The sequence below is a fragment of the Electrophorus electricus genome, chromosome 7 (genome assembly GCF_041902795.1).
Source record: "Electrophorus electricus isolate QZ-2024a chromosome 7, ASM4190279v1, whole genome shotgun sequence".
Classification (NCBI taxonomy): domain Eukaryota; kingdom Metazoa; phylum Chordata; class Actinopteri; order Gymnotiformes; family Gymnotidae; genus Electrophorus; species Electrophorus electricus.
Window position 1 is genome coordinate 3,194,544 of NC_137503.1, and position 15,457 is coordinate 3,210,000.

General features: G+C 45.2%; 1 protein-coding gene across 1 annotated transcript in view; it reads left to right on the plus strand.

Annotated features, from left to right (window-relative positions):
- Positions 1-243: 243 nt before the first annotated feature.
- Positions 244-15,457, plus strand: part of espnla (espin like a) — a 16,903-nt gene continuing 1,689 nt past the window's right edge. Inside the window, 12 exon segments of the mRNA XM_027007742.3 lie at positions 244-544; positions 546-677; positions 1,901-2,091; positions 4,396-4,582; positions 4,913-4,984; positions 4,986-5,096; positions 5,421-5,552; positions 12,724-12,843; positions 14,204-14,354; positions 14,569-14,699; positions 15,120-15,284; positions 15,436-15,457. The exon segment at positions 15,436-15,457 is cut by the window's right edge and continues 1,689 nt beyond it. Coding sequence (XP_026863543.2) covers positions 404-544; positions 546-677; positions 1,901-2,091; positions 4,396-4,582; positions 4,913-4,984; positions 4,986-5,096; positions 5,421-5,552; positions 12,724-12,843; positions 14,204-14,354; positions 14,569-14,699; positions 15,120-15,284; positions 15,436-15,457 — 1,555 coding nt within the window. The 5' untranslated portion in view covers positions 244-403.

Genomic DNA, 15,457 nt, shown 5'->3' on the forward strand with positions numbered 1-15,457 from the left:
ATCGTTGAATTCCTTGATGGTCAATACAGCGTTCACTCTTATATATGCTGCTCCTCACACGTCTTCAGGTGCTGCGTCTCCTATTACTCGAGTCTCAGTAGACCCGTTTCCGCAGGCCTCCGGCTGTGCAGTGGTGCGTGTCTGTCGGGGAACAAAGGTGCCCACTGTGCCGCGAGCCGTCGGGCTTTTGTGCCGCAGACGGCTGTTTTCATTACCTTTACAGCTCAGCGGGCCTCACCTGCTCCTCACCGCCCTTGAGAGACGCACACACACACACGCTCGCTTGCCTGCTGTCTGCCGCAGTGGTGTCAGCTTCCACTGGCCGTGTGTGTGTGGTCAGGGTAGGCTGATCCTGTCCGGATGTAGGTGGGTATTGAGCGCCGGCGAGGATGGCGGGGCGGAGATGGTACTACAGCAGGCCGTCGCGGCTGCTCGTGCCGGTGACCTGGAGCGCCTGAGGCCGCTCGCCACGGCCGGGCATCTGACGGCAGCCGGCCCGGTGCACCACGCCGCACGCTTTGGCCAGCTGGACTGCCTGCACTTTGCTGGTGACGGAGGCCAGGATGGCTGCGGACAGCAGGGCGCTGAACGGAGCCACGCCGCTCCATGACACCGCGGCGACCGGACACGCGTGCGAGGTGCAGTGGCTGGTGCAGTGTGCCGCGTGCAGCGTACAGGTGAGAGGCCGGGCGCCGGCCAGGTACGGCAGTGTTTGATATAAGCTTGCTGTCGTCTAGGGTTACGGACAGATATGGGGAGAAGACATATAGGGTGTCCTGTGTAACCTGAGCCGTAGCGGTTTCATCTTTTGTATGCAGCACAAAGCACATTGCTGGGGGTTAGTGTGGCTAAAAGTAATTATCCTCCGGAGCTGAGTGGAGCTCACATTTCACAAGCCGAGCCATAATGGAATTCATACATAACCGCCGGTGACTTTCGGTGAGGCGCAGAAAGTGGATACGTACAGTTTAAAAGCAGTTGTTTTTTGCGGCTGAATAAAAGCTCCCGTGACCTTGTTTCCTGAGAGCATGCGGTAAACAAGGATAGCAACACACTGAGCTCATGTGTTAAACAACACTGGTCATCGCCACCTGTTGTAAATGTAGGCTTGCACCTAATCAGGGGTCGTTGGGGCCACGGCCACTGGAGAGTATGGAGGGCTTCCACCGGCTCGCTGTCCAGTCGCATTGCATGACGAAGCTAACGAGAAGCAGCGGGGCCCCAGGCACCTCGCTCACACTAATGCAAACCGGCTCTTTCAACCTCAACAAACTCTTGCTCGAATTTGCGGCCAGCTGGGTTCGCTTAAGGTGCGCGTTTTTAAGTGCCCCGTTATCGTTCGCCAAAGCGATAACGTTCGTCCAGGTCGGTGGTCCGGCTGGAGTTTCTCAGTAATGGGCGGAGGAGGGCTTCTTTTTATTGGCCGTGTATGCCAGCGTGAGGTCAAAGTTGTCCATGGGGGTTGAATTGTTAATGATCATTTCCTTAGCTTGATTGAATAAAGATGGATTTCCTAATTTGATTGGAGCAATAAGATGGAGACCAGCTGAGGGCTTGCTGGCGGACGCGTTTGTCAGGGAACGCAACGCTGCAAGCCACTGCTTGAATGGTGGTGTGGTGACATCTGTGACCTCCTTGTACCAAAATATTCTGTCAGGTTTGTAGTTGTGTTGCAAAATAAATAACAACATAAACACTGTAACACACTATGGAGTGACTGTTGGTTTTCTTCACCCACTATGTCACTGGTCAATTCAAATCAATAAAGAGACATCTTCATTGAAATTGCTAAAACTTTAGAAGGGCAGCCACTTCTGCCTAATTTGGTAGATGTAATTCGTTGTTCGGGTCTTTGGAAATGTCACTGTGTAGTTTTCATAAACACGGGCCTTGATTTCAGGAGCAAGATGCAACAGGGGCCCCTGCACTTCATCTCGCTGCGCGGTTTGGGAAGGCGGAGGTTGTCCATTGGCTGCTTGCCTTCGGGGGGAGGGCTGATCAAGAGACCAACTGTGGGGCTTTCCCCGCCCACTACGCTGCTGCCAAGGATGACCTTGCGTGTTTGAAACTTCTGATTGGCCAAGCTCCAGGGTAGGAGGCTACCTCTAAACACCTGCCACATATATGTAAACGATTTACTAATTATTGTTCGTTACATTTGGAGTAGTGGATAATATTCACAACACACACAGTATCACTTTTATACAGCGCAGATATTCTTCAATATCTTGCATGCTGGCTTGCAAATGAGTTTGGCTCTTCTGTAGTTCTCACATGATTTGATAAATATGAGTAAAGATGTAATGTTCATAAAATTGCATTACTATATATATATATATATATATATATATATATATATATATATATATATATATACATATATGTGTGTGTGTGTGTGTGTGTGTGTGTTAAATCTGAGGGCAGATATAAAGGTTAAATGAATTAGTTAATTAACCTCTGGAGTGAGCTGAGTGGAATTTGGGTGAGACAGTAACTTTGTTCAGTTTATTCAAACATCAGCAGAATACTACAATATAAAGTGCATTGTGGGTACTTGGAAATAATCTGTAAAATTGTTGACAACAGGATAGCGTGCTATTTCTGTAATAGGAAAAGGTTTTGATCGTAACCATTGTGTCATGTCCTGTCCGCCAAACAATGAACCAGGAAATGTACACTCAGCATCAGGGAAACACACGTAGCCCCCTACTTATGTTTATGTTTGTGTTTATGTTTGTGTTTGTGTTTATGTTGCATGTTTGTATGTAATTGTATATGTTCTTTGTATCTTATGTAACCAGCTACATTCTTCTGTAGAATGAAACATGAATTAAACATGTGAGCACATAAAGGACACAATTTTGTGCACATATAAGGCTGTGGTGCATTGGGTACTTAAAATTTGAGTTATTTAATAATACAATATTAATTCTGTCTTAATTTATGTATTGTAATGAATTTAAATGAGCTTTTTACTCCATTGCTTCAGTTATTGCCTTGGCCAGTTAGACTTTGGCCTAATGGTTAGCAGCTTAGGGTCTCAGGTTAATTAGGTGGTCGGAGCAGGGGAGGAAAATTAATGCTGAATCTCATCCTGAAGTCACATTATCGGATTGTTTGTGCAAACCTGTAGACCGGTCTGACTCTTCCTACTATTGTGGATATACAGATCCTTTATGCTTCAATGAAACGTCAACTATGGGATCCGAGACACTAAGGGATGCATTGGCACAGATAGGTGTGTGTGTGAGTGTGTGAGCACGTCTTCATGTTTGTATACGATCAGGTGCATAGCTATGCCATTTGGATCCGGAGTCAACCAATTACAAGTGGCTAAAGATTAGCAGGTATTGAATGGATGAAGGCTGCCAGTCTGTCACACACTACAGTAACTGGAGCTCTAGACGCAGAGCTTGCATCCAGCGAGTGCGAGGGGCTGGAAGTGGGACCCTTCCTCAGCGCTGTAGCTTTGGACATGAAGGTAAAGTCTGTGGAAGGAGATCTGCACAGAAATGAATCGGCGCTCCAATTACCTCTAACGTTTTAAAGTCCTCGTGTTCTGTAACGTTCTTAACAGCTGTTCTGTTGTTTTAAAGAGTTCTTATATTCTAAACGCTTAGCCTGTATTTTTTCATGGCTGTACGTGTTTTGTTTCTTGAGAGACAGTAGATATTCATAATTACGTGATACCCCATAAGCAAATTACAGGCCAGTCACACAAGAAGATCAAGATATGCTTCTGAGTGGTGAATTGAAACCTGCAGATCTCAGGTTGTTGTTGAGTATGACAAGGCTTCCAAATGCTCAAGAGATCGCTTAAACTTTATATAAACCCAGTGTGATTAATAGAGAAGACACTGATTGGTTTTGCAGAGTGTAATTCTTGGTGCTTAGTACTATGTCCCAATGCAGGAGCCATGAAAGATTTGGTAAAGCAATTTTCTCTCTAACTATTCTATATTTAACCATCGGTACACACTGGAGATCTCATGTTTAGGTTCAGAAAGTGTATTGTGATTCGACATCTCATGATTTCTTTTGCATATGGCAGGATTGTGTCCGGAACAGATGAGCCAGATCTCTTATTGCCAGCCACGCTCAGGTCAAACAGAGTTCTTGAATGTCTGAATGTCGGGGTCGAAGGGGCTGATTTGAGGGTCAAGCGGGCATTAGCAAAGAACATAAAAAATAATGGCCTGCATGTATAGAGATGTCATGCCCTTTGTGCAAGCACTAGTCTACCTACATTTAACCTGTACTTTCATGAAAGTATCTGGTGACTAGATTTTAGACACCCAGCGGTCACCCAGGTCAGTTTTAATGGGTTATCGCGAAGGTTCCACGTGATCGATCTGTTTTCCTCTGAAAGTAACTGGTGGTGCGTCTTTCTTCCAGGTGTGTGAACCGTCAGACTTTGATTGGAGCCACGCCTGTCTACCTGGCCTGTCAGGAGGGGCACCTGCACATGCTTGAGTACCTGGTAAAGGACTGTGGAGCTGACGTGCATCTGAGAGCCAAGGATGGCATGACATCTCTGCACACGGCGGCCCACATGGGCCACCATTCTCTGGTGGTCTGGCTGGTGAGATATACAGCACACACACACACGGTAGGCAGCAGACAGGCTGGATTAGGAGCCTTCCTGTTCCGTTCTGTACTAGGTACACAGGCACGGTTACCAAGCCCTGCAGGTCTGCAGGTTCGGGTGTCCTTCCTGAGAAGACTGCTGTGGAGTTTTTGGCATGACTCTTGGCCCTGAGTTGCTCTTTCTCTTTGCACTACCTACTGCAGACAGGTCAAAGGACTCAGGTTCCCATCATACTAAAACAAGAACCTAAGAAGATATTGTGTCTCTTGGTTTGAAACATCGTCTGTTACAGTGTGGTGATGCTGTGCTGTTCCAACTTCACAGGCCTCCTTCACAGACATCAGTCTGAACAGTCAGGACATAGAGGGGGCTACTGCATTGCACTACGCCGCCAGCGGGGGGCCATCATCGCATCCTGGACACGCTGCTGCGCATGGGGTCGAAGGTCATTAAGGACTACTGGGGCGGCACTCCTTTACACGACGCGGCGGAGAACGCAATGCTGGAGGTACCGGCTTTGAGCATGAGCACGCATGGGCAAATATCTCACTTAGGACTTAACAAGGACTGAGTGACCTGAGAGACCTTATTTCAAAGGTCTGTTATATCCATGTAGCTCTCTGACATAAAATCGTATCTTAAATCAGCATCGCTAGTTATGGGTCCAAGAGTGCTGGAATTCTATTAATTGTTTATTTATTGTAACTTTATATTACCCTTTTTAGTTTTTTTTAAATTTTATTTGGTAATTGTATCAATAGTATAATTAATCGCTGCTGAATTAAAATGCTGTGTAATTGCTAATGAGTAATGATGTCCCATATATCCTCAGTGCTGCAGGGTCCTAGTGCAGCACAGTCTGCGACCCTCAGAGAAGGACGTGGATGGCTTCACTGTCGCCAACCTGGCTGAGTACAACGCCCACTACGAGTGCGCCAGGTACCAGCGGCTGGCAGGGAGAAACGTAAGACCTGCTACTCTTCGCTCTTCCACGGGATCATTCGTGTCTCTCTGACCCATCAGGTGGCATCCCTGCAGGTCTAAAATGCTCTGAGCCAGGGCTGCTCTGTTACGCTCTGTAGGGGTTTCGGTTGCACTGTATTATAAAATCAAGTTGTTCTGGTTGTTGTCCCATGTTCACTTTTGAATTTGTCTGAAGGTTGATCTTTAGTTTTTACAGTACCACACGGTCGCAAATACTCTCTCTCTTTCCATCTAGTCATGCAGTGTTTTCCATGCCCCGAGGCAAAATGGCTTACTCACAGTTCATCAGAACAGATTCTGCTACTATTACTTTGACTTTTAGGGTTTTGTTGCAGAGGTATAAAAGTATTGTAATATTGTCTAAAAGTAGATCACAAGAACACGAACTGAAAAAAAAAGTTTGTTAACCGCACAGGTCATGTTCGCAAAAATCGAATGCAAAAGTAATTTGACTTTTAGGGTTTAAAGACTTTTAGGGTGTAAAGTCTTTGACTTTTAAGGTTTTGTTGCAGAGGTATAAAAGTATTGTAATATTGTCTAAAAGTAGATCACAAGAACACAGTACTGAAAAAAAAAGTTTGTTAACCGCACAGGTCATGTTCGCAAAAATCGAATGCAAAAGTCAAGCGGCATTAAAAGGCCACAAAACCAGCCAGCGTTGGGTCTTTTTCCAACAAAAGCGGATTGGTTTCGTTAAACGTATGACCTGCACTGAATTCATAAGCTTTGTATTCAGTTACACCAGACCTGTGACCCCATGACCCCAGGGCTAGCCGCTCAGTCACCTTGCTTGTTTTGACTGACACCTCCTCTCCTTCTGGGAGCACTGTGAGGTGAGAGGGCAATGAGAGATGCTATCATATAATCCAGTGCCTGTTTTCACAAGGCCACAGCTGAAATGGGGCCTTTGAGATGTACATCTGAACAATCACGGTGGTCCCTAAGGAGACCTTCGACTGATCACTAAGCAAGACGTTCCTAAGTTTGAGCCATCAATTTTTCAGGGGTGGTCAGAGGCAAAGGAATTGGTCAGGGATCAGCCATTCAACCCAACAGGAAAAAAATGTCCACATTTGGAGCTGAGGCATAAACCAATGGGATGTTCTACATGGGAATACTCATGTGTTATCATATATTCCATCCCACGACTAAGCACTTTTTTTTTTGGAACTGTTTTTTCTATGTGTCAAAATAAGAGCATGTACGGTACATTTAGAAGAATTATCTTGAGGCAAACTGTATTCCCAGCTGTTTCTGCTAATAACACTTCAGTCTATGATTGATATATAGAGAGTGTCTCAGATTTCCTCCTGTGCAGCGCTGAGGTACCAAGGGAATAATTCAGAATTAGTGATTTGTTCGAATTGTAGGAGGGCTGAATCTCATCCATTGTCATTGCAACCTATAACGACGTGTCATAAATTGGTTTTATGATATACAAACTTGCATACTGTGTACTGACTCCTCAGCTGTTGAACTCTGGACGTTCCTCAGTCTTCATGTGCACGTCAACTGTGGGTCAGTTCCACTCTGGTTTTTCCAGTGCAGAGCTGGATAGCAGAGTGAATAGCAGTAGCCATATGACAATTAGCCTTCTAATTGTCATTAATCCCATTAATTTCCCTGGAAATACTGTAACTCACTGGTGGCTTTTGACTTTGAGACTTTGAGACAATCACAACAACCTTGCTACTGTCGAGTGTTAGTATTCTCAGAGCCAGTCCCTAGAGTGGTGGTGGTGGTGTAGGTGTAGTCAAAATTGCAGTGACATACGGAGGGTTCCCAGAGAAACGGAATGTTTCAAACCGAGGTCCTTCATCAGCCATGCAAGAAAAGTATCTGAAGAAGTCTGGAGCTCATATCTTGATGAGGTTAGAGGTTCCAGGCACCACCAAACCCTAGAAATGATCTACCCTGTCACAACAATAGGGAGCTAATTACTGTCTGTGTGTGTGTGTGTGTGTGTGTGTGTGTGTGTGTGTGTGTGCACGCGCACGGAGGCACCTGATGCTCCTGTTTGCACTCTTTACGCTCCGAGGGCCTATCACTTACCTTCTACTGGACTGGCTCAGGTAGAGCCAGTTATGGGATCCATGGAGATCAGTTTCAGGGTTTTCACCGTTCCAATGCTTGGAAATGGAAATCCAATCTAGGAGCAGGGTTAGAGCGCAGAATGTTTGTTGGCATAAAGTGTGCATCCGATGGATGTCTTTTTGTTCCGTTCTTCCTTTAGATTCTCCCGACCCTGTAAGCTATGGGGAGCCCGTCTGTGTGGCACTGCTGGTGTCTGGTACCTTATGAACAGAGATTGTCAAAGACAGTGTCGGTGGCCAAAGTACAAAAGCCAAAGTGCCGAAGTGTAAAATAACATAAAAAACCCAAAGGTAGAACAAAACTGTTAAAAACTTAAACACAAATCCAGTGAGGGCAACAAAGAATGTGATGGGGCAGAACATCAGACAGGGAATATTCTGGATACTTCAATAGGAATTTAAATGGTATATAACTAGAATAGGTTGGACAAATGGGATTGGACAAGAGTTTTTCAGTCTAGGATAATTTGACTATTTTTTTTAATCATCTGGTTCTCCACCCCCTTATTACACAGTGTGGATATGCTTTGATGGTGTTTATTATGTTGGTTTACGCTCTTCTCTTTAGTGGTCCAAACATCTAGTTTCATAATTTGTAACTTGGTATTTCAGTCAGACTCCGCTTGACTTGTGATTTAATTATGTACCTCCTCTGTGTCGCAGATTTGCAAGTTGCCATGATGTTTGCAGGGTTTGGTTCCACCTTAATGTGGTGGGGGCCAGGCCTTCTCGTTTCCTCCCGGTGCCTGTAATGGATTGTTTGGGCCGCCAGCCAGAGAGTTGCGTGCTAGGCATTTCCTCATGTTTGGGTTTCATCCCAAAGAGGTCACCCTCCCTGGGAGCCGTCCGCCACTCGAAGCGCGAGAGCCGTTTTTTCCTGAGACAGCTGTAATCAAACAAGCAGAGCACAGGTTTATTTTACAACACAGATCTGTGCTTTCCCCCGCTCTCTCTCTCAGCCAGGGGGCCGAGGGGCCAGCTCTCTTAAATGTGTCCCTTCGGGGCACTCATAGAATCTTTATATTACCCACAAGTCCTACGGTTGGGTTGTGGAGCATCCTGGAAACTGAGCTGAGGTGATATTATTCATTTTGTTTTAATGCTTCTATGAGTGATTTGTTTATTGTACAGAACATGTGCAATTCCAAAATGTACGCTCCGTCAGTGACCCGATATCCACCGTGAGCACACTATGCCTCAACCACTAGAGGGCGATAAGGGAGCTATGTTGCAAGTGTAACATGCTCTTGATTACTGAAGAAGAATCCGGAAGCATGTTTCTCATCAACCCTGCAGTTATATTGCAAGAATGTTTCAACCATATTGGTCAGATGTTGGCATTAAATTGTGTTTACCACACAGCTAAAAGTGTGTAAAAAGATTCTTCCTGAAAGAGCAGCACACTGCAAGTACAAGTGGTGTGAATTTCAGAGCCATAAAACATGTTAAAGGAAATGATCCTGTGGATAGCTGGATGTTTATTAATTTAGATTTGGCTTTGAGGTGGGGGTCTGGGGCTAGAAGAACAGGTCTGTCTTTCATGGCACGGAAACATAGAAACTAAGTTGTAGAGGAGAACTTGGATTCATCCTGCACTCTGCATTGTTCTGTATGACATAAATACTTGAGAGGCACTCTGGTGGTGAATTAATCTGGAAAGAGGTGAATGGGAAGATCTTGTTTGTTTCCCAATGCACCAACCAATCCATTAGGTATTGGTAATATGTTTGTGGAATTTGTCAACATTTGATCTGAGTGATATTTACCAGGATGGACCATCCAAACCTTTCACACTGGCACCGAGACCCCAGCCATGAGGCTCTTTGACTGACGCTAATGAAGGTTTATGTAGGCACGCCAATATCCAAAGGTTATGTAGGACTCTGTCATAAAACTGACACGGGTGACCTTTCTGAAATGTATATGAAATATGTTGTCTGCTGGCATCTGGTTACCTGTGCCTTATCCTAACTCCTCAGGTTCTACACTGAAAGCAGTCCAGTGTTGTTGTTTTGGATACAATGCCATTTGACGCCAGCAGCGTTAAAGTTGTTGACTGGCCCGAGAGTTTTTCAATTTTTAATTTTTTTTTTTTTCCAGGCCACAGTGGCTAATGAAGAGGTCACCTGAAAATCCGATCACACACTGTCCTTCCAGCCTAATCACAAAGGGACCCATGTGCTATCGATTACCGATTATTTCCGTTAGTAATAGTTTACTAGAGCCCGTGACATGGTAGCTGCCTGCTGTTGAAAGCAGGAGATACAATATCTCTTTGCTTCCCAGCTGATTTGAGCGTTGTCCCCTGCACCCTCTCCATTGCGGACGCTATTTGTTTGGATGCAGCTATTGGTTCAGTCCCCCGTTAGCGGCGCTGCTGGCCAGCCAATCCACCGTGCGGGTCAAGGGAGCCATCCAATCGGAGTTTTCTGCTCGTTGGCAGCCTTGGCATCATGCCAGTGGTTGGGATACTGTTGATGGTGCAGAACGGCTGCTGGCTTTGATCTGCAGATTGGGAGTCGGTGACTGGTCTTTGTTAGTGAGTCAGCAGTCACGGGTTGTGTGGAAAACTTTCAGGTGGTCCAGGGTCTTGTAAGTAACAGCATCTTCCATCACTATTAAGCTAATTGAAATTTTTTTTTGTTATATATGCTAATTTTTTTTTTTTTTTGCATATATGCATATTGTTGCTAATATCTTTTCACACAGTGCTGTACATGTCCTATATTTTTATGTATATAAACATATGTATTTTTAAAGTTTCTAGACCATTATTGATCAGTAGACAGCTATAAAGGTTTCTGCCTTCTTTAATTAAGTTCAGGTCCTTCATCATTTTGAGTTTGTCTTGTACATTAGGTGAAGTACTAGATGAGAGGTCCTCTCAGGTGTGTAATATCCAGCAGGTGTTATTCACTTACGAGCTGTATATCTTCAGGCATGTTGGTCTTCACTAATTCTTTGTCTTATCAGGAATTTGCTTTGTGAAGTCCACATCAAACAAGCTTTACCATTAAATAATTTCTTTACCATTAAAAAAATTACCTTTTTTTTCATATGTGAACTTTTGTGATTGTGTAACGCGGTAATAGCTTCTAGTTTCTAATAAGCAAAAAGCAGAGTTGTTATTCTGAGTTGTGTTTAGAGAGTGCCTAGCATTTCTCTAGTTACAGTAACTGAAGCTTTTTAGCTATACTCACCTCAAAGCTGATGGATGTAGAACGTTTATGGTTCCACATGCGTGTGTGTGAGATTGTGTGCGTGCGTGCATGCTTGTGAGCGCATATGTGTGTGCATTCAGGTGTGTGTGCTTGTTTATTAATATGCCTGCGTGCATGTGTGTACGCATACATGCATGCATACGTGTGTGTGTGTGTGTGTGTGTGTGTGTAGGGTGTTCTTGGAGGGCCACATTTGATATGCATTCTGTATGCACACAGTTAGGACATCACGGGTCAAGCGAGGTCAACCTAAATGTTTCCATGCTGTGCGTCCTACATTTTGCTTTTGTTGCAACAGCTTTGACTGCTCGCCCTGTTTGCATCGGGGGAGAGAAGAAGAGAAAGGATAAGAGAGGAAAAAAAAGTGCACCGCTCCACAGAACGCACGACTGCACGCTGTGGAAACGTAGCACAGGAATGCTGTAACTGATGATATGGAAAGAATGTGTGTATACGGCCTACACACCTCATAGAATGGGTCTGTTTTTGTCGTTCTTTTTATGAGGTCAGCATGAAGTCCATGTTTACCGTGTGAAGGTTTAGCTTAGACCGTCCATAGCGTTTTCGCTCAACCCTCCTAAACTCGAACACTTTCAGATCCATCAGTTCCTCAGAGCCACAGTGGAAATGGGTTTTAGCATGCCATATATTAGTTAAATCTTAACAAAAGTAGGCAGTCATAAAGTCTTTGTTTAAAGTATGCATTTTGTACCTTATGTGTGAAAACGGTGCACTAAGTGTAGTGCGGACACCTTTGGACACTTAAACATCATAACGCAAGAGCTGTCTCCCTCGCACATGAAACGCACGTCTTCTGGCGTTGCGTAAACATCTCCCTCTCTCTCTCTCTCTCTCTCTCTCTCTCTCTCTCTCTCTCTCTCTCTCTCTCTCTCTCTCTCTCTTTTCAACCTCTGGAGTAAGTTGCTTTATCAAAGACACGATCACTCCTGTATAATATGAGCCTGTATCTCCTGGTCCTTCTCAAAGCGCGCCTCCCGTCAATAGCACCACCACGTGTGGAGTGTTTCCATTGCTCCTCTCGGCTCTTTGCTTTCTTATCGGCGTCTGTGTGGCCTGTGGAATCGGCTGTAGGGCTCCTCCATCCTCCCTGCTGTAGCTGCGGAGAAGCGGCCGAGATAATGGGAACCAAATGGCGCCTGCTCTGTCCACCGACTCTGATTAAAGCCGCTCGCCGGAGCAGATGGTCGCGGGAGAGGATGCCGAACCGCTGCGGAAGAGGTCACGGAAAGACAGGACCGGGGTTGTGTTTTGTTCCCGTCTACCCCTGCTCATCGTATCCCAATTTCCACCAGCCGCCCCGTGTTTATCTGTTTACGGATTGCGCAGCTTTCTGGGAAGACGCGCCCCGAGACGTGTCACAGCGCGTTTCACGCTGTTTGGACATCAAAGTGCCCTGGGAGAGGAAACGAGCAGGACCACCGCACAGCGATGAGGAGCAGCAGCACGGTACTGCGTATCAGCATCCCCTTTGATCCTCTGAGTATGTGTGTGTGTGTGTGTGTGTGTGTGTGTGTGTGTGTGTGTGTGTGTGTGCATGTGTGTGTGTGTATTATGAAGGGCGTTCTTGCAGGGGCCACATTTGATATGCATTCTGTACAGACTCGGTTAGGACATTACAGGTCAATTAAGGTCAGACTAAATCTTTCCATGCCGTGTGTACTGAGTTTTCCCTTCACTGCAGCGTTTTTTGGGGGGTTTTTTTTCCAAACCCCCTCACCTTGGCCCATTTTTGCAGCCATCATCAGCTCATTCTCTGCCACAGACATGGTGGGCCGAGCACGGTACGAGGCTCCATTGTTTTGGTGTTTCTCTGCAGCCGCACTGGGCCGCTCGGCCTTTGGAGGAGAGAGAGAAGCCAGCGTTGCCGTGGCAGCCCAGCCTGGGGGATTACTACACAGACATCAGTGAAGCATACCAAGACATGGACAGCCTTAAGGTTAACCTCATTAATATGATACCTAGGCTGAGGTGTGTTCTGGGGCTTAGCTGGTTGGGTTATGCGATCTATTAAACTACGCCAGTCAAGGAATAACTTCAAAGTCACACACTTTGTATACGCACTGTTCATGTTTTTAATTCTATGCTCATGTGATGTACACACAAGTAAAACAACAGCAGCAGCAACACTGCGTCATACGACAATGCGTCATACAAATGCGTAATGCGTCATACTAGTGCGACATACTAATGCATCATACTAATGCGTAATGCGTCGTACTAGTGTGACATACTAATGCATCATACTAATGCGTAATGCGTCATACTAGTGCGACATACTAATGCATCATACTAATGCGTAATGCGTCATACTAGCGCAACATACTAATGCATCATACTAATGCGTAATGCGTCATACTAGCGCGACATACTAATGCATCATACTAATGCGTAATGTGTCATACTAGCGCATCATACTAATGCGTCATACTAATGCGTAATGCGTCATACTAGTGCGACATACTAATGCATCATACTAATGCGTAATGTGTCATACTAGTGCGACATACTAATGCATCATACTAATGCGTAATGCGTCATACTAGCGCGACATACTAATGCATCATACTAATGCGTAATGTGTCATACTAGCGCGACATACTAATGCATCATACTAATGCGTCATACTAGCTCGACATACTAATGCATCATACTAATGCGTAATGCGTCATACTAGCGCGACATACTAATGCATCATACTAATGCGTAATGCGTCATACTAGCGCGACATACTAATGCATCATACTAATGCGTAATGCGTCATACTAGCGCGACATACTAATGCATCATACTAATGCGTAATGCGTCATACTAGCGCGACATACTAATGCATCATACTAATGCGTAATGCGTCATACTAGCGCGACATACTAATGCATCATACTAATGCGTCATACTAGCGCGACATACTAATGCATCATACTAATGCGTAATGCGTCATACTAGCGCATCATACTAATGCATCATACTAATGCGTCATACTAGCGCGACATACTAATGCATCATACTAATGCGTAATGCGTCATACTAGCGCGACATACTAATGCATCATACTAATGCGTAATGCGTCATACTAGCGCGACATACTAATGCATCATACTAATGCGTAATGCGTCATACTAGCGCGACATACTAATGCGTCATACTAATGCGTAATGCGTCATACTAGCGCGACATACTAATGCATCATACTAATGCGTAATGCGTCATACTAGCGCGACATACTAATGCATCATACTAATGCGTAATGTGTCATACTAGCGCATCATACTAATGCGTCATGTAATCTCTTCCCCCAGCACCCTGAGACTGAAGATACCCCCCAGGCTCGTTACCCTGCCCCACCCCCTGCGCCCCCTCTGCCCTCTTCCTCCTCCTCCTCCTCCTCCTCAGTCCACCAGGAGAAGCCCGTGGCCAGTGGCATCCACCATGTCCAAATGGCCACCACGGGTGAGTCGGCCTGGGGGGATCTGCCCTCCGCGGCTCCCTTCACCCCACACAGCCCGTTTTGGGAACTGGCGTCATCACCGATTCATCCTCCCTTAATTTCACTTAATGGCTGAATTCCGCAGTAGTGACTCATGCTAATCAGCCTGTGTAAATATGATCGTGACCATGAGCAGAAACATATGATGGAGAATAAATAATGTCGGTGTCGCTGCAGTGATGAAGCGCTTTGGCTCCAGCAGGCCTGCGAGCACGGGGAAGAAACTGCTGAGGGATATGAAACTGGGAGATCTGAAGTCAATCACATCGCTCAAGAAGACTGGCTTAACCAACAACTTCACCATCGCTGTAAGGGAGTCGGCATTTGTTGTTGTTGGTGGTGGTGGTGGTTTTTTTTTTTTTTTTTTTTTTTTTTAGCGCAATGAATAATTGTTCCCACTGCACCGACTTTGCTAGCTACCAGTAGTGTGCATGTTGAACGGCAACGCAGATGGTCTGTGAAGCTCTTTTGTGACAAAGTCTGTTGTAAAAAGCACTAAACATATAAAATTGAATTAAATTGAATTTGAACTGAGTTAAATTAAATTTCATTTAACTGTAGTGCATTGAGTAACGTATTGACTTGTGCTTGATATATGTTTGGGTTGAAGGGGAAAAAAAAAGTTCAGTTCTCCAAACCACAAAAACAATCAGCACTAAAACTTTAGGAGCACGCTCTGATTTGAAGCAGATTTTTCACAAATCTGTTGTGTTCTGTTTTCTCGTTAGAGTAAGATGGTGGTGTTGCCCACAGAGGAGGCTAACCTGTGTGACATCGACTATCTGGTGCCTACTCATGATGAGAAAGGCAGGCCTATAGCTGAGTGGAAGAGACAGGTGATGGTTCGCCAGCTGCAGGCCAGGTTGCTGGACGATGAGGCCCAGAGACGAAGGGTAAAGATTTTACCAGTTCGCCATGATGGTTTTATTTGACGTTTCAAGCCGTTATAAAAGTCTGCTTAAAGCCATGATATGTAGTCACCACTCCTGTTTTATAACACACCTTTAACAGGAGATGACCTTTAACCTTTAACCCCTATAACAGGAGAATGGAAGTAGATATGCAA